The sequence below is a fragment of the Malaclemys terrapin genome, chromosome 15 (genome assembly GCF_027887155.1).
Source record: "Malaclemys terrapin pileata isolate rMalTer1 chromosome 15, rMalTer1.hap1, whole genome shotgun sequence".
Classification (NCBI taxonomy): Eukaryota; Metazoa; Chordata; order Testudines; family Emydidae; genus Malaclemys; species Malaclemys terrapin.
In genome coordinates this window covers 22,588,896-22,611,780 of record NC_071519.1, presented here as the reverse complement: position 1 = coordinate 22,611,780, position 22,885 = coordinate 22,588,896, and the positions used below count along the sequence as shown (strand labels likewise).

Genomic DNA, 22,885 nt, shown 5'->3' with positions numbered 1-22,885 from the left:
GCGTGAAGGGGTAAATAACACGTCCTGAGTCACGTTCTCCACCCCAGTCATGATTGTCTAGCTCTCTATCAGATCCAACCTTAACTGTCTCCTTTCCCACCTGAACCTGAAGCAGCCCCCGACCCCCATCACAGGTGAGGCCCCCTAACCACTAGGTTAAAAGTTACATGGGAGGCCTCTGCTTCCTTCTCCCTGGGCTGTTTTGCGGGGCGTTCAGCAGGTCCCTAACCATCTCACACGAAGTGGGTTAGGCACCTAAGTCACCTGAGGGGGTTCCTGGCCGTGGCCGGCAAGCAGAGGTTGGGAGGGTCAATTTCCTTCTCCCCGCCTGATGAGCAGGGATTTGAGGAGGGCTCTGCATTCGCTCAAGCGTGAGCCCCAATACTGAAGTAAAGGCCAGCTTGAGGAGGCTCACTCGTTGTAGCTTGTCGAGCCTGTGCCATGTTCATTAAGTAGTAACTGGCGAGCCCTCTTCTATGAATCCCCCTCTAGTCCAGTGGTTTAGGTACTTACCCAGCATGTGGGTGATGCTAGTTCAATTCTTTCCCTAGCTTGCTGAAGAAGGACTTAAATAGCCTGTTCTGAATTGAATATCCAGCTGCTGGATTAAGAGGTGTTCTCCTTGGGAGCGTGGGCCCCTCGACTTTTTTTCTTCTGCTGAAGCTGTTCCACTTACATTACATAGTCATGGGGCCAAACCCCCACCCAGCAGCCCAGTATAGCCTGGGGGTTGTGGTGCGTTCCTAGCATGTGGGCAGTTGGGGTTCAAAACCCCATTCTTCTTGCTGAGAAGGGATTTGAACCTTGATCTCTTGCCTCTCAGATGAATGGCCTAAGTGCTGGGCTAGGAGGTTTTTCCCATGTGGGTACTCTCTTAGTCTTGTCTGTTGAAGGAGGGTCACTTTGGTTACATATTAATTGGGCCAAAAGCAGAGCCAGCAAGTCTGGGTAGTCCAGTGGTTGGAGTATGTGCCCAGCATGTGGGAGGTTGGTGGTTCTCATCCCATTTCTTCTTGAAGAGAAGGGAGTTGAGTATTTACCTCTTAATTGAATGTTCTAAGTGCCTAGCTAGGAAGTAGTGGGATGTGGGGCCGCTCTCTGTCTTTTCTGTTGAAGGTTGGCCACTTTCAGTAACGCTTACATGAGAATTGGGCCAGTCACGCTCCGTGACTCCCTGGGTAGTCCTGTGGTTTGGCTACTTGCCCCCCAAACTGGTGAGCTGCTTGTTCAAACCCCCCTTCCTCTTTGTTGAGAAGGGTTGGCCCCTTGATTTCTTGCCTCGCAAGTGTTCCACTTTAACTCTATATTAATCCGGGCAAAAGACTTGCTCAAGTTCCTCTACGGTACAGGGGTTAGGGTGCTTGCTTGGATTGTGGGTGACCCTGGTTCAACTCCCAGCTCTGTGGGACAGGAGGGACTCTGGTGTGTTAGAGGAGATGCCTCCTACCCAAGCAAGAGACCTATCAGAGGGCTCTTTTAATTAAAGAGGCTATTACAGACCAGTCAGGGACACATACCGGGCAAGAGAGGTAGAGGGGGGGTTGTGGAAGCAGAGAAAAGAACTGACAGAAGGGAACTGAAATGAGATATCAAGATGGCCTATGTATAAACAAAATGCAGCTGTCCCTCATTATTTCTGTAATGAAAGGTATAAATGCTTGCTGTAATTAGTTACCTGAGAGAGACCTGCTTTGCTCTCTCCTCTGCACATGTGAGAGTTAATAAAGCTTCTGACTTGCTGTACCTAAACAAAATAGTGAGAACTCAGTTTTTCTCCAACAATGCAGAAGGAGTATTTAAATCTACAGCATTTCCCACCGCCTAAGTAAGCAGCCTAACCACTGGACTATACCAGGAGGCACAGGTTTTTGCTGTCCCAAATAATATTTAATTAAAGTGGAACAGCTTTACAGGCAAGACTGAGGGAGCCCCCATCACAGTAGCCCACAGCCCAATAATTAGGGCACTCCCCTGGGCGGTAGGTGAGCCCCCTTCAAATCCCTTCTCCTCACTAGTAAGAGGGGTTACGGACATAAGAACGGCCAGACTGGGTCAGACCACTGATCCATCTAGCCCAGTAACCTGTCTTCCAACAGTGGCCAATGCCAGACATTTCAAAGGCAATGAACAGAAGTAGGCAATTATCAAGGGCTCCGTTCTCTGTCGTCCTTGCCCAGCATCTGGCAGTCAGAGATTTTGGGTCTCCCAGGTCATGGGGCTGCAATCCTGCCCATCTTGGCTGATAGCCATTGATGGACCGATCCTCCACAACCTTGCTAATGCTTTTTTGAACCCACCTATAGTGTTGGCCTTCACAACGTCAACTGGCAACAAGTCCTACATGTTGACAGTGCATGGTGTGTGAAGTAGTGCTTTTAAAGCAGCTGCCTGTTAATTTCATCAGGTCACCCCTGAGTTTGGGTTACATGAAGGGGTAAATAACACATCCTTATTTACTTGCTCCCCCCCATTCATGATCTTATAGACTTCTATCACGTCCCCCCAAGTCATTGCTTTTCCAAGCTGAAACTGAAACAGAGTCCCCTGCATCACAGGGGAGGACCCAACCACAAGGCTAAGTTACACAGGAGGCCCTTGTCTCTCCCCCGTGTCCCCTGGATTGTTTTGTGGGGCATTAGACAAGTATCTAACAATCTCACCAGAAACAGGTTAAGTACCTGAGCCTGCCCATGGTCTACACTGCAGAGCGAGGTCCACGTAAAGCAGCTTATGTCGACCTAACTCTGTAAGAGTCTACACTAAAATGTCGCTCCCACCAATGTAACTTGCCCAGGACACTGACTTCATAACTCCACCTCTGCCAGCAGGGTCGTGCTCAGGGTGATGTAGTTAGATCGAGGCAGTGTCAGTGTAGACCCTGCGTTGCTGACACCGACCCGGGTGCTGCCGTGCAGAAGCCATCTCACACTGGCAGTGCAATTGGTGCAAGCGCTCCTGGTGAGGCCGTGCACCGACACAAGGAGCGCGGTGTGGACGTGCAAAAGCCGGCTAAGTCCCGCAGTGGCTGCACCGCCAGGCAACTTGGGGCAATTCATTTTGTCATGCCGCCTTGCCCTTTAAGGGGTTTTCCCTCGGTCTGTTCCCGTAAGGAGCCGCTTCTCGCAGCTGGGCCAGGTGAGCCAGCTAGCCCCAAGGCTTGGCAGCTCAGCCAGGAGCTCCCAGCCCCTACTGCTCCCTGCCACACTTTGCCCAGGCTTGGGGCTTGCCTGGGGGGGCTCCGCGGGAGGGTCTGGCCATCTGGCACTAATTAAAACGCGCCCAGCCCCCGCACGTGGGTTTCCGGAGATTGTGCTGCCCCGGAGTTTTCCCCTTCAGCCCCTCTTCTGCCGCTAGCTACAGTAGCTTAAGCCCCCCTGGCCAATAAATTCCTGCCCCCTGCTCAGACCCTGACAGCCCCCCCCTTAATCCTTTTAAACCCCTCCAAAGAGGAGGCAGCAAATCATAAGCAGAAGTGAGGGCAGTGGCAACAGCGAAGGTTACTGGGCATGCTCCGTACACCCAAAGTAGGGAAAGGGGAGTAGGGTCTGTTTGCGTCGGTGTTGGGCTGCTTCCCTCCGCCTTGATCTCCAGCTGTTCGCCTTCCCCGCGCACCTTCTCTGCCTCTCCGCTGCCCGGGGCCACGCCACGCCGCTCCTCGCTGCCGATCCCGCACCGGCTCCCCAGCCATGGACCCCCCCAGCGCTGTGCCTTACGCCCGCCTGGAGATCCCCAACCTCGACTCCGTGCCCTCCTACAAGTACTGGTCCATCTTCAACATCCTCTGCTGCTGCCTGCCCCTGGGGCTGGTCGCGGTCTTCTACTCGGGACAGGTAAGGGCCCCCCCGCCCGGGGGGGGGTGTCTGCTGGAGCAGACCCGCGCCCCATGAAAACTTCCCCTGCTCCTCTCTGGGAAGCGCCCAAAGACGGGGGGTTGGAGAGGAAGAGGTAAGCCTGGCCCGGGGGGTAGCCTGGGGTTGGAGCCCTCGCTTCCCCTCCACCCGTTTCTTTGCTGCATGCTGGCGTTGCAGAGACTGCAGCTTCCCTCCCTGCGTTTGGGCTCTGGGGGGCAAGGCCTCCCGTTTGTTTTCCTCTCCCTTATCTCAGGGTGGGGTGCAAATGGAGCCTGCTAGTTTCTAAAGACACGGTTTTAGTTCAGTGCATGATTATTTATTTTTTTAAAGTAGGGTTTTTTCTTGTTTCCAGCAAACTTTGCCTCCTCTCACGCTGGTGTGCAGACTGCATTGCTGTCTGGGGGGTATTTAATAATTATCCTTTGAAGCCGCACAGCTGGCTTGCATGCTTTAGGGGGTGGGAGGGGGCTCTGAGTTTGAATTCTTCCTCAGAACTGAGAGTGAGTGGCATTCTGTGTATTTCTAATACTCCTGTGGCTGTAGGGGCGTTGGGGATGTATTCCCTGCTAAAACTCCGTGGCTGGGGGGCCCCAAACTGCCTGGAACCCTTTAAGCCTCATGCCCTGCACATCAACACCAGTATGCACACGCCTCAGTCATGTACTGACTGCCAGGCCTTGAGACCCACGTAACTTGCCTCAACCCAAAGTTTGTAGCATAAAGGCGGCCTCAGTCTCAATGAATCACTCTGTGGATATTTTTTATGGCCTCTAAAATTTCTCTTGGTGAGACTTTTGCATGTTTTCTTCTTGGCCCTTGTCTGGGCATCTATGAACTAGACTGTTCATTTTGGTGAAACTGCGTGTGATGAAATAATGGCGTATTCTGACCGATGGTTTTATAACCCCCGGAGTGCCAAAACTGCAGGAAGGTTCAAATATTGCACCTCATGCTTAGACATGGAGGAGGGCTGGGAAATCCGATGCTGAAATGCCTCGGGCTTTCTTAGATGAGCAGCCCCAGGGTATGCTAGATTGCTTGCTGCACTCAGGTGTGAGATGGCCTTGCAGGTGGACATTGTAAAAGGCTACAGAACTTTACCGTTATAGAACATGAGTTGCTCTGTGAAGATCTCTCTAGGGCAGCTCCCCTCCGGTGAGACTGTGCTGCGTGGAGACCAGCTGGAGCATGTCTTGACAGAGATGTTTTATGAGTAACTTTTGTATGTGAGCAAATTTTGCATTCTTTGTGAATGAGATCCCTTATTCTTGACTGCCTGCTGGGCTCTGGTTACCCAAATTCAGGGCTGGGAAGGATCCACCTGCCCCCGTCCAATTCTTGGTATGCCTTCTCAGGATATCCGTCCTCACCCCTGGGCGCTGTGTGTCATATGAGGAAACCTTTCCCTTCCTGGGGAGGGAAACCTTTTCCTTCTTCTCTCCAGAGCCAGAGTCCTCTCTGTGCCCATCCCCTTATGGGTCAGAACTCTGTGTCCTCTGTAGCAATCCTTGGTTGCATAACCCCTCAGTAACAGAACGCAGTGGCTTGGCCCTGGGCCACTGCCTTTAGCCTAGTGCATCAGAGCCAATGTGATGCAGATTGTGGGGTCCTGTGCAGAAGTCCTTCCCCTTTCCTGCTCTGACACATTTCTCCCGTTTCCCAGGCATTGTGCAAGTGTTCTGAGCTGACCTGCTCTTTACAAGCAGTGAGGAGGAGCTGCCCCCACCTTCCTCCTAGCTCCTGTGGGCTAACAAAGCCTTCTGTTTGTTCTGCCCCAAGCTTGCCAAATCACCTCTTTATGAAATCTCAGTTGCAATGGCCCCTGATAGCCCAGACCCCAGTAAAGATCACTCAGAACTAAGGGCTCTGCAAATGGTTCTACCTCTGGCAGCTTTCTTCCATGTCTATCTCCCTTCCAGCACTTGATGTGATTTCACCCCTGGGGGTTCTACTAGGGTATGGGGCCAGGCTAGTGTCCTTCCACCCCTACAATGTGTCCCCCTTAACTTGCATTGGGGATGGGGTTTTTCTGTTCCCATGAGGAAGAGAAGTTGTGCACAGATGGCCGAGTGAATTCAGCCACATGTACATTGTATGCCTGATGCACAGGCTGTGGAACTCCCCTCCCTCTCAAGGCTGAATACCCTGGTAAACGCCAGACCTTTGCCACTCGGGCTGGCTCTCCAGCTGGACGGTCGGTATGTTAGCTAGCCGTGCAGCACAGCCAGCCCCCTGGCGCGTGAAACCTGGGCAGCTTGTTCACTTGTGACCTGTTCCCAGAGACCGGAAGAGTTTTAACTCTTTGAGTCAGCTTGGGGCTGCCCCCTTTCCCAGATTATCCATTCCCCCTCGCTGAGCTGCACCTGCATATTCCCCTCACCTGGGTCCCAGGCTTGGGCCAATCCCCTTGGGCTTCCTTTAAGAACCATTTCATACAGCTCCTCTCGGGGGAGACCCCCCCCCCCCCCCCGCCTTTGCCCCGTTTGCAGAGGTAATGCCCCAGCTGAGTCACCATCTCCTTCTAAGTCCTCCCCTTCTTCTTTAGAACCCCAACCCCTCCCCCTCCCAAGATCTTTTCCGATCAGCCTGGGGAGTCGGTTCAAATTTAAAGAGCAAGGCCACTTTAAATTGATCATAATCCTCAGAGACTGGCCTGGCCCTTTGGCTGTAGGCTGCTATGGCTTTTTACCTCCAGTAAGGGAATGGGAAGACAAAGCCAATCCGCAGGGGGAAACCCGACAGCCTGGTGCTCAGCACAGTGCTCTGATACATCCCATGATGAGAAGGCCTTTTCCCTGTCTAGTACATGTAAATTGAATAATGTATGTCAATTGGCAACAATTTCCTAAGAAACCCCTTTGAATCCTGGAAGATGCTATCAGACCATATTGAGCCCCTTATGGTCCCGGTCAACAAGCCCTTTTGGGCTCCACTTCCTCCCCCTGCAGGAGCAGTTTTCTCTCCTCCAGCTGCAGCTTCTGCTACTCCAGGACCTGCTGAATCATGGAACCCAGATGGGCTCAGTCACTGGTCTAGGTTCTCGTTCTCTCTCTCTCTCTCTCTCAATAAATCTGGCCAAAATTACCTGACATTGATAACACTGAAGAATCTGCACCATTGTTATCGACTCTGGGAACTCTAGTATAGAAGGGCTGCTGCTCTTTTAAGCACCATGTCAACTGAGCTGGCTTGCGTCTAATTATTAATAATTGTTTGTATTGGGGTAGTGCCTAAGAGACCTAGTCATGAACCAAGGCCCCATTGTGCTCGGTGCTAGACAGACTTGGGGGGTGGGGGGAAGAGTCTCTGGCCCCAAAAGCTTATAATTTAGGTCAGTGGCTCTCAACCTTTCCGACCTACTAAACACCTTTCAGGACTCTGATTTTTGTCTTGCTGTGACCGGGGTCCCAGGGAGCCAACTGAGGTCACTCGATTTAGGGTGAACTGCAAAGACTGGGGCACCCAAAGCTGGTGGGCATTCCAGTACTTAAATCCACTAAGCTAGCCTCAAAACAGCTTCTGTAATACCTCATCGGTTACCCAGCAGCCAAAACAGTTCCCTTAAAGCAACCTAGCCTTAGGCCTCCACCCAGACACCCAAGTCAAATAGGATGAGGATTACTGAAAATCTTAATCATATAAGAAAGCTCTACCAATCCCAAAGGATCGGACACATTACCTCCCAGGTTAATGAATATTCCAGATCTTACCCAGATACACACACACTTACAGCTAATTCTTATTAACTAAACTAGAATTTATTAAAAAAGAAAAGAGTGAGTATTGGTTAAAAGATCAGTAGACATACAGACATGAGTACCATTCTGAGATCAGTTTTATAGTAGAGATGGGGAGTGTTGTAGCTTCAAGAAATCCTTTCAGAGTTAGTCCATAGGTTTTAGTCCAGTGTTCATATTCAGGATGATCCAGGTGGGACTGGAGATCTCAGATTAAGGATTCAAGCTTCCCCTGCATAAAGCATCAAGCAGATCTGATAAAAAGGATCAGAACCCAAGACACCTTTATACAGTTCCCGGCCTTCCCTTGACAGTACAGAGTCCTTAGGCCAACAACAGGCAATCATCAAGACTTTGAAGTGGACCTATTTCCTAAGCATCACTGATAATTAACTAACATAAGGCATTTGCCTGTTTTCCACCATTCACAGGTGATTACTATACATTTCAAAGCGAGATCAATACAGTGATATCACTATATTAACAGTTCATTTAAATGTTAAGATCTCTTTTTGATCTCTGAAGTAACAGAATACAGCATAGACAGGAACCGTTTGGTTACACTGTCAACCTCAAACAATATCTATAACCACACAAAAATACAAACGTTATGTAATAACATGTCCCTAGAGGTTGAATTTGGGTCATTTATCCTGCAGGATGCTTAACCCTTTCTGGCCATGTGTCACACTTGCGTACCCCATGTTTCACCTCCATTTAAACTACTTGCTTACAAAATCAGACCTAAAAAATACAAAAGCGTCCAAGCCCACTGTCACTGAACCATTGACTTTCTCATTTTCACCATGTGATTATCAAATAACTCACTTGATAGATATATATAGAGAGAGAGCTGTTTATAAACAAGTCATCGTCTGTAGGAAATTTTAGTTTGTACTGACTTTGCTAGTGGTTTTTATGTCGCCTGTTGTAAAACAAGGCAAATTTCTAGCTGAGTTGATGTACCCCCTGGAAGATCTCTGCATACCCCCAGGGATACACATACCCCAGGTTGAGCACCACTGAGCTAAGTGATGCAGTGTGTAAAATAACAAGGAGTCCGGTGGCGCCTTATATACGAACAGATTTATTTGGGCATAAGCTTTTGTGGGTAAAAAACCTCACTTCTTGATGGACTGGCACCTGTGATAAGTTGAATGTGTGCTAGGAACCGGGGGTTGGGGGGGCGGGGGGGAGTTGTACAGCAGGGGCAAGACCTCTGGATAAACTGCTTCCTGCAGCAGTTTGGTTTTAAACTGAACAAGTAGTGCCCCGGCCCCAGGCCCTGTTTATTGACGAGCAACGTAAACTTTTAAAGAAGTGCCATTGGCCACTAAAAATCAGGACTCCTCTGCCAAATCAAAATCTCCCCAGTGTCGCAATAGCAAGTGCCAGCAGCAGCTGCATGCTCAACCTAACCTCTTTCCTCACCGTGTGCGAACAAGCTTATGAAAGGCTCCACGTCATGCCAGTAATTGTGTGATTTCTACACAGGAAACAGGGCAGGAAGGAATCTGAATAACTCACTGTTATGGCTTTATTTGCCGGGGGGGAAACAAGACCATGAACTGTGTGGAAATGTGAAGTCGTAGCGCTAATGCCGGGAAGGCCCTAGTTTTCAGAGCGGAGACTGGGCCTCCCTCCAGGATGTTGTTCAGACAGCATAATCTTAGGCAAATTAGAGAGACGGCAGGTGAGGTAATATCGTTTAGTGGACCTGCTTCTGTGGTGGGAGAGAGACTATTTCAGGCCAGCCATTTCACCTCTCTGGGCTAAAACTTGCCCCTGTGTAAAGCACTGCTCCCTTTCTAACCACTAAGGAATGTCACGAGGTTTAAGCCACTGTTGAGTGTGCAGCGCTCGGAGAAGTTTGGAAGGAAGGTGCTAGAGCATGGCAAAGATTGTCAGTGATGTTCTATGAGGTGGAAGCTCTAATGTCTAGGCAAATCTCTCACCGAGTCAATGAATCCCTGATCAACAGCAGATTCCACCAGGTACGTGGTGGAAGAGGAGAGGCTGAATTGAGGATCTCTGGCCAAACACAGGCCCAGTGCCCTCTCCTCTTCCACCACGTACCTGGTGGAATCTGCTGTTGATCTCCTGTCTGCCTCATGATTTAGACTGTCTGGAAGTGGTCAGGGATGACATGGGCAAATGGGGACTGATCCAAAGGAAATATAAAACTGTTGCCAAGCAGCACAGCAATCAGTTTTACGCAGCATCTTACAAATCTAACACCTCAGGGTTTTAGATGAGGAGGCATGGCTTTGTTAAGGCACCGGGCTGGGACTTAGGAGATCTGGGTTCAGTTCTGGCTCTGCTACAGACTCCCTGGGTCACCTCAGGCAAGTCGCTAAGGACTAGATTAAAAAAGGTATCCTGCCGCCCAGTGGAATTCAGAGCCCCAAATTAGTCTCCCAGGCTTCACATGCATTGAGAGTTAGGCCCCTCAGAGAGGGATTCTCAAAAGCCAGCACTCTGAACAGGGAGCTGCCTAAGCCAGCCAGGGGTGAAATGCAGAGGAAAGGAGTGGGGCTTAGGCCCAATCCACAAAGGGTCTTAGGTGCCTAACACCCATGGATCTAGGGTCTCTAGGTACCTGACAGCAGGCTGCAGGGAGGTGTCTAACCTCACTGGGGAGTCTCAGCCATGATCTCTCTCCTGGAATTAGCCTTCTCAACCAGGTCATCCATTTTTCGGGGACGTGGGAGGAGGGGAGAGACAGATGCACCCCAATACAGCCAATAGCCCAGGGGCAGGGCACTCCCCTGGGATGTGGGAGTCCTGTTTTCAAATCCCAGAGCTACCTTATCTGGAGCAGAAACTTGAACCTAGGAAAATGCCCATCCCACCCGGCTATGGGGTATTGCGTGGGCGTCTCAATCTCTGTGGTTGAAACTGTTCTACTTTGTAGTCAGTGAGACTGTAGCCTGGTGATTAGGGCTCTTGCCCCTGGATACTTGGGTATTCCAGGGATGCACACCTACCCTTCAAATTCCTACCCTGCTTGCCCCCAGCTGTCTTGGGGGGGGGGGTAGGGGAGGTAATGCTCAGCACACCTACCCAAGCAGGCCACCCAAGCGAGATTGCTAAGGGAACGTTTCGCTTGAGAATCCCTTCAGGGCTTAGGCACGAGCAAGGGCTCCAAGCAGCTCCTGTGGCGGCCCCATGCCTACCAGTGGAAACATAGGGGCCGTTAGGCTCCTAGAGGAGCAAACAGCAGCTGAGTGGGGATTTTGTATATGTCGGTGGGGCCTAAATGTTGGGTTTTAAGTCCCTTTGTGAATCTAGCACTTAACGGATCGGTCCTTCACTTCCCCAGCTGTAAAATGCAAATACTTCCCTACCTCCCATCAGTTACTGGGGTGGTGATGGATGCTACAGAAGTACTTAGATGAGCAAAGACAGTAGGATTGGGCTCAGAGGAAGGCATGGGCTTGAATATCCCTTCATATGCCCCTCAAAGAGACCTCCTAACAGGACAGGAAACCATCAGTAAGCTCCTCACCCCAGAGAGCAAATCTCACTGCGTAATGGTATCTATTTCAGCTGACTGCTGTGGGGTTTGAGCAGCGCCCTAAGGCTCTAGAAAGTCTTCACCCTACTGCAGCTAGTTCAATTTCATTGACCGTGGGAGCGCTTCAAAGGACTTATCGTTGTATCCCTAGTGCGTACACTAAACATGAAGCTGCAGGGCATCTTTTTACAAGGGTGAAGAACCCCCTGGGAGTGGTACACAAAACAAAGATCCGTTTCAATTCAGGATGACCCCTTCGTTACAGACATCTGCTCTGTCCCTCCTGCGTTTCATATCTGAGCACCTCCAACTTCTAGTGGCTTTGACTTGAGCACTTCAAGGCCCTGGCAACAGGCAGCAATGCCATGTCTGAGCCGAGTTCATTACTGTGAAACTAATAATCCTTGACATTCACTGACATTCAGAACTTGCTAGCACTGTTGTAGGGACACTTAATTATAGACTGCCTGTTTACCTTAATTTTCCTTTATCATGCATCTTACTCTGATTCTGTACTTAATGAAACCACACAGAACTGCCAGCTCCATCTTTCCCAACTCTGCTCTGTATTTAAGCCACCTGGTCAATTGCTTTCCCCCATATATTTGATTACCTGTATCTGGGTATAGCTTAATGGCAATGAATTCCTTACTTCCCTGTGTTTATTACATCTACTAATATCTTCGGCAGTGCTGTTTCTGTGGCTGATCCAGAGCATTGGTGAATTACAGCATCTCCCCCTGACTTCAATATGAGTTACAGATGCTCAGCCCTCTTGGGAACAAGCAGAGAGATTGCAAGCCTCGTGTGACTTGATTTTCATGGACATAAATCAATACTAGTTTAATTTTCAATAACAATTGTGTAACACTGTAGCATTTCCTTGCATGACTAGGAGAGGTGGTGCAACAGAGACAGTATTGGGCTATGAATCAGGGCACCTAGTGGCAGAAGCAGCAGCACCTAAGTTTTTGTTTAGCCTTGGTTTTGTCATCTGTAAAGTGGGGACAATGGTGATTTACCTGCCAGAGTTCCACATTTTGAAATCTAAGCATGAAAATTGAAACACTTTAGAATAGGGGATGTTTTACTGGAAAAGCCTGTAATCGAATAGTTTTAAAGATCTGTCTCTCAATGATAGAGCACCACACCCAGAATGCATTTGTGCAATCAGGTCAGATTTCTCACTTACTGGAACAACTGGGCCAAATTCACCCGGGCATAATTTGGCCCAATGAGTAACTTTTGCTGCTGATTTTTTTGAATGATACATTTTTAGTCTTGGTGTCGCGCTTGTTGTTCTGTTAATCCACCGATTACCTCTCCATCAACACTTGCATTAGGCAGGTTCTTTTTAGCTGGGTTTGAAAAATCAGAGGGAAAGAACTATCAGTTTCTGCAGAATCTAAGCTTAAAAAAAAAAAATCTATCCCTTCTTGCTATTCAGGACACTTTCTGATTGATAATGGTGTGTGAATCAATGCAGTATTGTCATCCTGAGTCTGCAGACAGATGGCTCTGAAGTCTGCAGCTCAGAGTTCTCTCAAGCTGCCCATAGTGAAAATGAACCCCCTTCTTGTCAGTTTCACTGCTGCTGTTTAGAAGCCTGTGGTCATCGTGAAAGTGACAAGCATCAGTCTAGTCATTAGGTAGGAAGGCCCAAAAGGGGAGACGGCAGGAGGGATAGAGTAGCAGACACCCCCTACTCAAGAGCCAGAAAGCTGAGGGAGGAGTGGAGCTGTGCAAGCATACCTAGTGCAGCAGCCAGGAGGCTGGAGAAAAGGTAGAATAGCACTCCTTCCTTCCTCAGCCACCCACATAGTCTCCCAAGACATCCTGCTATGGGAGTGGAGGAGGAAGAGATTGTTCCTCTTCCCTTATAGCTGCCAGAGCAGCTATGGGGCCTGAAATCTGAAGCTCCCCACTACGTGGAGAATTATATAAATAAATAGGGTATCTCCATTAACTTATTTATCTCCTAGAACTGGAAGGGACCTTGAAAGGTCATCAAGTCCAACACCCTGCCTTCACTAGCAGGACCAAGTACTGATTTTGCCCCAGATCCCTAAGTACCCCCTCAAGGATTGAACTCACAACCCTGGGTTTAGCAGGCCAATGCGCAGGCCAATGCTCAAACCACTGAGCTATCCCTCCCCCCAACAAAGGTTCTGGAAGAGCAGCCTTGGAGAAATCCCAGCTTCATCCCCTCCCACAGCAATAGCTTGTCACCTGAGAATTGACATAGTTTATGGGGGGGGAGGGGTTGTCTGTTCTCCAGTTACTAGAGTCTGGAAATTCCAGGCTGCTGAAATCAAATTCTCTCTGATAGAATACTAGAGCTGTTATATGGAACTGGCACACAGCAGCTATCATCATTAACCTGGTGCTCTACAATTTGTGTGGTTTTCTTCTAATCTTCCCAATCTGATGGCCCATTAAATTTATGCAGAATATTGCACCAAGGTCTGCTTTAGCATACCAAATACTATATCTTAGCAGTTGGTCTATCCTTGCTTCTCAGACCTTATCTAAACCTTTATCTTGATGGAGAAACTGAATGGCTAAATTCTCTCAGCCACAGGCCACATAAAAGGCAGACAGCCCTAGGACATGGCGTGGTATCAATTTATGTTCTGTCTACAGACTTGGTTGAACTTGATTTTTTTTTTTTTTTAATAATTTTGACATATACCAGTTTATTTTTAAGCAATTTCTAATTTGTCTATTTAAATGGTCAGGGTTGCCCAAAATCATGGATTAAGGATTTCCACCCCACCCCTGATTTTTAAACTTTCACAGGTGCAGGAAGTTCTGAGGGTAGAGTCAAACAATGACCGTAGATGTTGATTCAGAAACAAACTGTCAACATTACATGTCCAAGTATGCAAAGTAAATGTCCTTAAATCAAACTCAAGTTTTCAAGCAGCATTTCTCACTTAGACTAGCTGTAAATTCCAATTATCAATGGAAATTTTTTTTTCCTGTGTTTGGACAGAGAAATCGCCATTTACTGATTACAAATCTAGTCCTCCTTCCTAGTTTAACTCACTGTAACACAAAGGTGGGCATACCATTTTCACTGATTCACTTTAGTTCTGTGGTTGGCCATTTTTAAGGGCTGAGTGATTTTATGACATGACTGCTTGTAACTATGCAAACTCTGACATGAACATTCAGATCTCATGCTTTGAGGTGGATCACCCAAGGGAGCAGGAGAGAAGTCTCCCCCTACCCCTTTATCTGCTGGGATTTGAACTTGCCAGGCTGTGCACTCTGTTGGGGAGCAAGGAAGGCAATTCTCCCACCTGAGTTGGCTACTTTAGAGGTAGGGTTTCCTCAACTAGACCATTGGTCTATCTACTCTGAAAAATCTTTCGACAAAGTCTACCCCCTCTACGTTTTTAGCCACCGCACAAGCCAAAAGTCGTCATAGGGGTTTTCTAGAGAGAGGGGGAAGCTGGAAAGTTCAGCTCTAACCTATCCCAGGATTTGGGGAAGTTTTAGTTCCGGGTTTAGCACATTACTCAATCCCTTTGCAGAAGTGTAACAACTGTTACTGGATAGTGAAAGTTTGTTTATTCTAGGTTTAACAACAAAGCAATTGTGCCAGCTTCATTTATTCAAGTAACTAGCTACCCATTAACAAAAGAATGACGGTTTCAAGTAATAAGGAAGGGACAGTTCCTCCTAAGGAAAAGCCCAGCTGGGCCTAGTAAAACTTTAAGTGGCCTGTCTTTTCTTTCTCATATACTGGAGGGGCTAGACAGATGGCTGACTGTTCACACCACTTTACCAGGACAACTTACAGGCTGAAGTCTCTCCTGGGCACACTGATCTTTAATAATGCCCTGTTAAAGAGCAGATGAATTGACACTTATCATTTCATCTGACTGACAACTGTGCCTCTAGACAAAGCTTTATTAGGCTTTCAGCTCCCATAGCGCCCCCCCCAAAAATCCCCAAATTTAAGGTGTACTTGTGTGAATTTTCCAATGCTCCTGATCTGAAACCTTCCCCACTCTATTAACTAGTCTTGTGGTGGAGGAGGCTAATTTGGGGAGTGAGACTCAGAACTTAGCCTCCCTGGCTTCTTGTCCCACTGACTGGCTGTGCAGCCTCATCTACACTGGAAACCCTGAGGCACCACTGTCATGCTTCAGTGTAGACGCTACCTACGCCAACGGGAGTAGAACAGCAAGGGGTGCGGCATATTGACAGTGCTATGCAAGGACCTCGGAGACTTTGCACAGCTGGTTAAGTGAGTTGTTCAGCTATGTACTTCGTTTGCTTAAGGGTTACGTGAAGACAGTAAGTCTCCCATAAACACCCCACGCGCAGATTACTAAGAGTGAAAGACTTCCTACAGCAGGGCTGAAAGTAAATAGACTTTAAAACCTTGTTTTACAGGTATAGTCATCTTGCCCTGAACTAAGCACTATGAAACCCTTTAGAGCCATACGTTCACACAGCCCCTGGTTTTCAACTCTGATTTAATTGTACGAGAGGGTAACATTAAGAATCAAGACAATGGCAGCAGTCTCTAATACAAGATTCTTAAAGCAGGACTGTATCATGTCACTGCAAGTAATACACCCCGTCTTGAACTCCTATTCAACTCCTCACTTAGCTCAAGATGGTCATGTACATGTGGAAGTGGGTTTGGTGGCTGTCAGCAACTTGTTCTAGAAGTCTGCTCGGCCCTAATGAACGAGTCAAGGTGGTAGATGCTCCTCCTTCACCCCTGTAGTTAGTATAGGGGCACCAAAGATGATGATCCCTGAATCTGTTCCTCTTGGCAAGTACCTCTTCTTAAGGGATGTAGCTGTGAGAAATCTCGTAAGCTTCTCCTTGGGCATTAGCAGGTTGCCGGCTGCCTCCAGTATCATGCCCTGTATTTCCTTACCCACAGTAGTGGCGAAGTCTAAGTGTAGCCTTGTTTCAGACAGGCTCCAAGCACGGCCAATGATGCATCTGACTTTTCTTGGTGCATTCCTGGAGCCCTGGTGTCCAGAATAAGAAACATTTACAAGTCTAATTTAGACAAGTGACAGCTCGACACTCCCCCTCACCCTATTGCCATGTGTGACCCACAATCAGGAGAGAAAGTTGCCTGTAGAAAGTAAAGTGGAATCCCCCTCCCCCCTCACTGTAATCATAGTTATTACCTGTAACAATAGATAAAGCGAATAGACAATTGAATGTAAAAGCAAAGCAATGTCACAATAACCCCTCTCTCTCTCACTCACATCAGTTGGATTAAACTCTTATATCTTCCTATCATTTTAGTAGGATTCTGGACCCAATGCGGCCCCTCCAAAACAAAGATGACCTGAGATCCACCCTAACCTCCTTATTTTGCATTGGATATGCCAGCATGAACAGGACTCACATGCACGGCAGGAGAGCCCCTAGCCCCTGCTGACCCCTTAAATAAAGAGGTGTCCATCAGAGGCTACATGGTGACCAGAGCAGGCTTTCCCCAGCAATATCCTATTATGCTGCCATTGGGGACATTCCCTTTGATCAGCATGGGATAGGGCCTACTGGGAGGTGTCGGTTCCATGGTCTGCACCTCCTTGGAGTAGCACTGCTCATGTGAGGCAGGTCAGCCTGGCAGTAATATTGTGATACTTGGAGAGCTGCTGCTGGGATGCATTAGTAGTTACTCTGCTCTGGCTCCCCCTCTGGAGCCTCTGATGTTCGATTTTTTTTTTAAGGCCCGGGGCAGACGGACTACAAAAGAAAAGCTAGATCGATCCCACCCCGGGGATGTTCAGATCCAGAGCTGAACTTCGCAGTCCCTCTGCTTCGAAACCTTCCTGGTTACAAGCGCAGACTGTTCGCAGCCAAAGTAACCATGAGTAGTTGCTCCTCACCTAGACTAGATTTGAAGCAATGGCCTAGAGGGGAAGGCCAGGCCTTCGATGCCTTGTATGGTGCAGTCACTCAACATGCTTGAGTCTGAAAAATCTGATTTGATGTTGCTGCTTCTGACCCCATATACTTATGGGCAGGCAGTTTGTGGGTGGGGGTCCTGGCAGGAGCTGGTTAACTGGGACCTGAGAATGGAGGGATGGGGAATAGGACGGAAAACTGATTAAAATCATCATCTCATCCAGCCCCCTCCTTGGAATTCACTGCTTTGGGCAGTTTTTCCCAACAGCCTTTTCTGATCTCCTCCCAGCTGAGAGTAGATGTCAGCTCTGTTGTGAGCAGCAAAAACTTTCTAAACCCCACAGTTCAGTGGCTTCTGCCTAACCCATAAATAGGGTTACCATACGTCCTCTTTTTCCCGGACATGTCCGGCTTTTTGGCACTCAAACCCCCGTCCGGGGGGAATTGCCAAAAAGCAGAACATGTCTGGGAAAATGGCGGCTCTGTTTAAGAGCCGGGCTGCCCGAGAGCTACTGGCTTCGGACAGCCCCGTGCCTCCGGACCCTGCGCCGCCGGAGCCCGGGAGGGGAAGTGCCTGGCTGGGGGCGCAGGGTCCGGAGGCACGGGGGCTGCCCGAAGCCGGTAGCGCTGGGGCAGCCCGGCTCTTAAACAGAGCCGCAGCGGCTGGAGCCTCCAGCCCCCGGGGCTGTGTGTAACTGACACAGTGTCAGTTACACAGAGCCCCAGCCACTGGAGGCTCTGTTTAAGAACCGGGCTGCCCGAGAGCTACTGGCTTCGGGCAGCCCCCGTGCCTCTGGACCCTGCGCCCCCAGCCGGGCACTTCCCCTCCCGGGCTCCGGCGGTGCAGGGTCCGGAGGCACGGGGCTGCCCGAAGCCGGTAGTGCTGGGGCAGCCCGGCTCTTAAACAGAGCCTAAGAGGAGCAGAGCCTCCAGCTGCGGGGGCTCTGCTCCTCTTCGGCTTTGTGTTAACTTATACAGTGTAAGTTACGCAGAGCCGCCGGAGCCCCGGAGGGGAAGTGCCCGGCTGGGGGCACAGGGTCAGGGGTTGCCCAAAGCCCAAGCGCTGCCGGCTTCACGGTTTGCTGGGCAGCCTCCAGACCCTGCGCCCCCGGCTGGGTGCTTCCCCTCCCGGGCTCCAGCTGCGCTGGGGAAGCACCAGCTGGGGGCGCAGGGTCTGGGGGCTGCCCGGGAAACCATGGAGCTGGTAGCACTGGGGCAGCCCTTTCCCCCTGGCTGGGAGTGGGAGGGAGGAGGGGGCGGAGTTAGGGTGGGGAAGGGGTGGAGTTGGGGCGGGGCTAGGGGTGGGGAAATGGGCGTGGCCATGGCCTGTGGAGGGTCCTCTTTTTTTATTTATGAGATATGGTAACCCTACCCATAAAGCTTTCAAAAACAGGAAGCAACAGGGTTTAAAATACAGTGACGAGAGAGACAATCTCTAAATAGACACTGGAGCATTTTAGTTTGTGTATTAAATGCAAGGAGACCCTTTCAAAGTTATTTTTTAAAAAATACTCATTTGTTGGCCACGAGAGCTCACTACCCTGCTTGTGTTGTTCCAGACTTTGGCCGGGTCTATTAAGGTCTCAGCTGCACAAATGTAAACACGTTGCGTGGTAAGAAACAAGAGTGCATTGCATCGCTGCAGCACATGTACGCTCTGGGTTTGCATTAGTGTAGTTACCCTGGTGGCTTCAACCCCAATGTAGACACGTTCCAAGACCCTAATCCAGAAGAGCACTTGAGCACAAGTATATAGTCCTTGTGAAAGCCACTAGGACTTCAGTGACACTACTGCACTTTGCTGGATTGGGGTGTGACTGGCTGACATAGCGTTTCATGGAAACTTCAGCAGGTCTGAACAAGTTTCATTTGTTCCACTGTGTTGGAACGGTTTGAAAGGAGGGGGTGGGGAAGAGAAACTCACCTCCAGGAGGGGGCGGGTTACTCCCAAGGTGAAACGTGTTGACTGAATAGAGTTGGGGGAGTCTTGCACAACTGCTTCCTAGGCCGGCAAACCCTTCTCACCGGCACTAAAAGATATTAAAATGTATGTGGGGAAACCGTCAGGTAACCAATGTATGGGAGGATAACATAGACCAGATAAGGGGCTTCTTTCAGTTAGATGGTTCATTCATCAAAGTTGTTGCTCAGCCTGGCTGTTCTGATGACGCGGGTCACTGCTGGCTTATTTCAGCAGAACTCTGTTGCAAATAGCTTTCTGGACAGAGGGTGGGAATGTTATTCCTCTGTTAGAAGTAAGGAACAGTACAAAGTTACTCTTCCCCACAGCATTGTGCGGGAGGTCATACCACGAAGCAGTGGCTCTCAACCTTTCCAGACGACTGTACCCCTTTCAGGAGTCTGATTTGTCTTGCGTACCCCCAAGTTTCACCTCCCTTAAACTACTTGCTTACAAAACCAGACATCAGAATACAAAAGCGTCCCAGCGCACTCTTACTGACAAATTGCTTCCTCTCTCATTTTTACCACATAATTATAAAAGAAATCTGTGTATAAAAATATTGTACTTACATTTCTGTGTGCAGTATAAACAAGTCATGCTCTGTATGAAATTTTAATTTGTACTGACTTCGATTGTGGTTTTTATGTAGCCTAGTGTAAAACTAGGCACATCTCTAGCTGGGTTGACGTAAGCCCTGGAAGACCTCCACGTACCCCCAGGGTTACACGTACTCTGAGAACCACTGGGCTAGATGAACTCAGTATCTTTGAGAGGCTGAGACTTTGGCTCCCCTAGTAGAATCTAATTGTAACACAAATGAGTTAAAGGGAAGAGATTTAATCTAAATTCCACCCCACACTCTGATACTTGGATCAGCTTGACCCAGGAGGGAGAGCTGACCTACCCAAGCACGAAGCTCCCGTCTCCAGGCATGAGAGCAGCAGACTGCTGTATGGCCTTGGACAAGTCAGTCAAGCCTAAATGTTCGGGAACAGCCACTGATTGTGATACCTTACGGACTAGTTTTAGGGGTGCAGAGAACACCCAACCGCTCTTAGGAACTCGGCACCTCTCAGGCCAAAGGGGGTTTCAAGTTGAGTGCCCAAAAACTGATGTCTAAAAATGAGGGGCTGCTTTTGAAAACTCTGACCTTAGCTTTGATGGGCCAGTTTCTGCGCTCATTTTTGTTGGTGTAAATCCAAAGTAACTCCAGTGAAATCTGTGGAGCGACTTTATAAGCGAGCAGAATCTGGTCCTGTTTCTCTTACCTGCCTGTCAAACAGATCTCTTATTTTACCTGTTGGGGGGGAAGCCAATTTATTAGGTACAAGACACACAGATCTGAAAGCAGTTTACAAAATGTTGTCCCTAATTTGCCCCTGCCTCTGTCCCCAGGTGGAGGAGTGCCTAGCACGCAGAGATATCGCAGGAGCGAAGAGCGCCTCCAACACTGCAAGAACCATCAACATCCTCGCCGTGGTGATTGGGCTGGCATGCATTGGTGTGACCATATTCTTTATGATCCAGAGAGTTCAGCTGCTCCAAGCAGCACAACCCACCCAGTCTCCCTTATACTACAATTTAGGCTGAGGTCCATGGTGCTGCCCCTCAGGCTTGGGGAGATGAAACCACCACTGCAAAAATCTGTCTTTGAATTCTGCTTTGTGGGGGTTCTCGCTCTTCTTTATTCTGCTGGTAGCCAGTAAACTTCCTCTGCAGCTGGTACTGTCATAAGTGTGTTTGCAGGTCTTATGCCCCCAAGATCATCATCAAGCGGACACCTGCAGATGCTGAATTGGGACTCCCTCTCTCTGCCTTCAGCGCAGCTACTTAGGTATAATTCTCATGGCACTAACTCCTTTCTCACTAGGATGGAAAGAAATCAAGAAAAAGGCACTGAAATCTTTCCAGGCCATGCAGACAGACTTGCTACCCCATGCCAAGGTTCTCTAATAAAGCACCACCTGGGAGCAGGGGCTGCACTGTGTGGGGGGGAAGCTGGCAGGGGCTACACTGTGGGGGGGGGAGAAGCTTTCAGGGGCTATTGCCTCTTCCCCCCCTGTAGCAGCTGCTGCTCTCCAGCCACCCAGGTCTGAAGACACAGCGGGAAGAGCAGTGGCTGTTGGCTGGGTGCCCAGCCCTGAAGGCAGCGCCACCAGCAGCAGTGGCCAGGGGCCTGAGAGCAGCTCCTGACCCTGTGTCTTGGCCCATTGGGGCACGCTGTCCAGGGCAGGTGGAGGGTCTGGGACTCCCCACAGCTGCCTGTTCTGGCCTGGGTTCCAGGTCTCTTAGCCCCAGAGCTAGGTCCCCCAGGGTGGTGGCTATTACTGGCTGCGAGCAGTTGAAGGGCAGTCACAGCCGGGGCAGGTGGGGTCAGCATTTAGGAGGAGCAGGGGTGGGGCTATGGAGAGCCAGGGGCACAGCCCCCTCTTCCAGTCTCCTCCCCTCAAATTCTTTCAGGCTTAGATAAAAAGATAAGTCTTGGGTCTAGCAGTGATCTCTGGTAGCCACATTCATCCCCAGTCTCCCCCTTTCCCCCAACGCAGCCTTCACTGGCTCTAGTCCTAGCAAGCTGTGTGCTTTAAACAGGTTACTAAGTGCCTGGTAGCTAAGACCACTACCGTTTTCCCACTAGCTCCTGGAGGAGATGATTGTAGTCAATTACTGTGAGCTGTTCAGGGCTAATTAATGTAATCACTTCTGTGTGAAAGTTTTGTATCAACTCTTGTTATAAATGTAACAAAGATTGGGATAAAAACATGTCTGTTTTACTTTGGCTGTGACACCACCACTTTGTATGATCAGTTTCATAGTTGCTGCTAGGTATGGCCTTTTGCCCACCACCACCAAAGCAAAAGAGAGGGAATGGATCGTAAAAGGCCAGAAAGTGGTAGGGGAGCTCAAAGGCAGATAGGGAACCTTGAACTACTTTAAATTCTTCGAGTCGATTTCACTGTGTCTGTTAAGCACAGCACCTTGCCCTTCACAAGAGCTGATGGAAGAGTTCAGAAGCACAGATTAAGAATAGGAGAATGGATTTTACACAGTGCCTATATACTTTTTAGAAGAGGGGGGTTATCTAATCAGCTTATTCCAATGTTTCTAAAAAGCTTACAAAAATGTAAATAAATGCTTCCGATACTAAAGAGCAGTGGCTCTAGTTTAGTGTGTGTAATCTCTCCTGCGTGTTTAAAACTACTCCGAATAGGTTCATGCTGGTGAAAGGTACCAGCCCTAGAAAGAAACATTCTGTTTATGCAACAGACAGACACAGCAGAGCTGTGCAGCATTGGAAGCTCTAGGCAACCAGCATAACCTTGCTTGATCTCCCTTTTCTGCTAGGACTGAAAGTTCATTCTCCATGGTCATGCAGGGTGGGAATCCCCCCCATTTTAATACTACATTCTTTTTAAATTTCAGGTTATCAAAAAAAAAACCCTCTCAAACTGTTTTTTTTCCCCCCCCCCTATTTTGACACATGGAATTTTTCTCACAAACACTTGTTTAGTCAAGCCATTTTCCAGTGAAATCTGTAACGTAAACACTCCAACTCACTTTTTGTAGGCTAGCCAACAACAGTCAACTGGTAGTCACTTTGCATCCCTTCCAGCATGGGCTGGACTTGAACCAGTCAAGGCAAAAGCTTTACCATCTCACATGGTCACCCATTCTATTGCTGCCTATACCCAGAGGTGATTGAATGCCAGATAACACAATTCAGCTTTAACCTACTCAGCAAGAAGACTCCCTAGTCGGTCGGTATCTTCCTCAATAGTGCTGGGTCCAGGTGACAGCCAGGCAGATGTTGATGACAGTGGCTGGAAGTGATGCCACTGTGAAGATAAGAGGAAAGGCTCAGGTATCTCTTTCTAGAGTTCTTCTTTCCTCAAAGAAAGAAGATGCAATTCCTCCTCTACCCACG

At 49.0% G+C, this 22,885-nt stretch overlaps 1 protein-coding gene across 1 annotated transcript; it reads left to right on the top strand.

Moving 5' to 3' along the window:
- Positions 1 to 3,411: 3,411 nt before the first annotated feature.
- LOC128823245 (dispanin subfamily A member 2b-like) lies at positions 3,412 to 22,109 on the top strand. The gene is made up of 2 exons (XM_054005430.1): positions 3,412 to 3,830; positions 20,359 to 22,109. The coding sequence occupies exons 1-2, from the start codon at positions 3,687 to 3,689 to the stop codon at positions 20,551 to 20,553; spliced, it is 339 nt and encodes a 112-aa protein (XP_053861405.1). The 5' UTR covers positions 3,412 to 3,686; the 3' UTR covers positions 20,554 to 22,109.
- Positions 22,110 to 22,885: the final 776 nt, after the last annotated feature.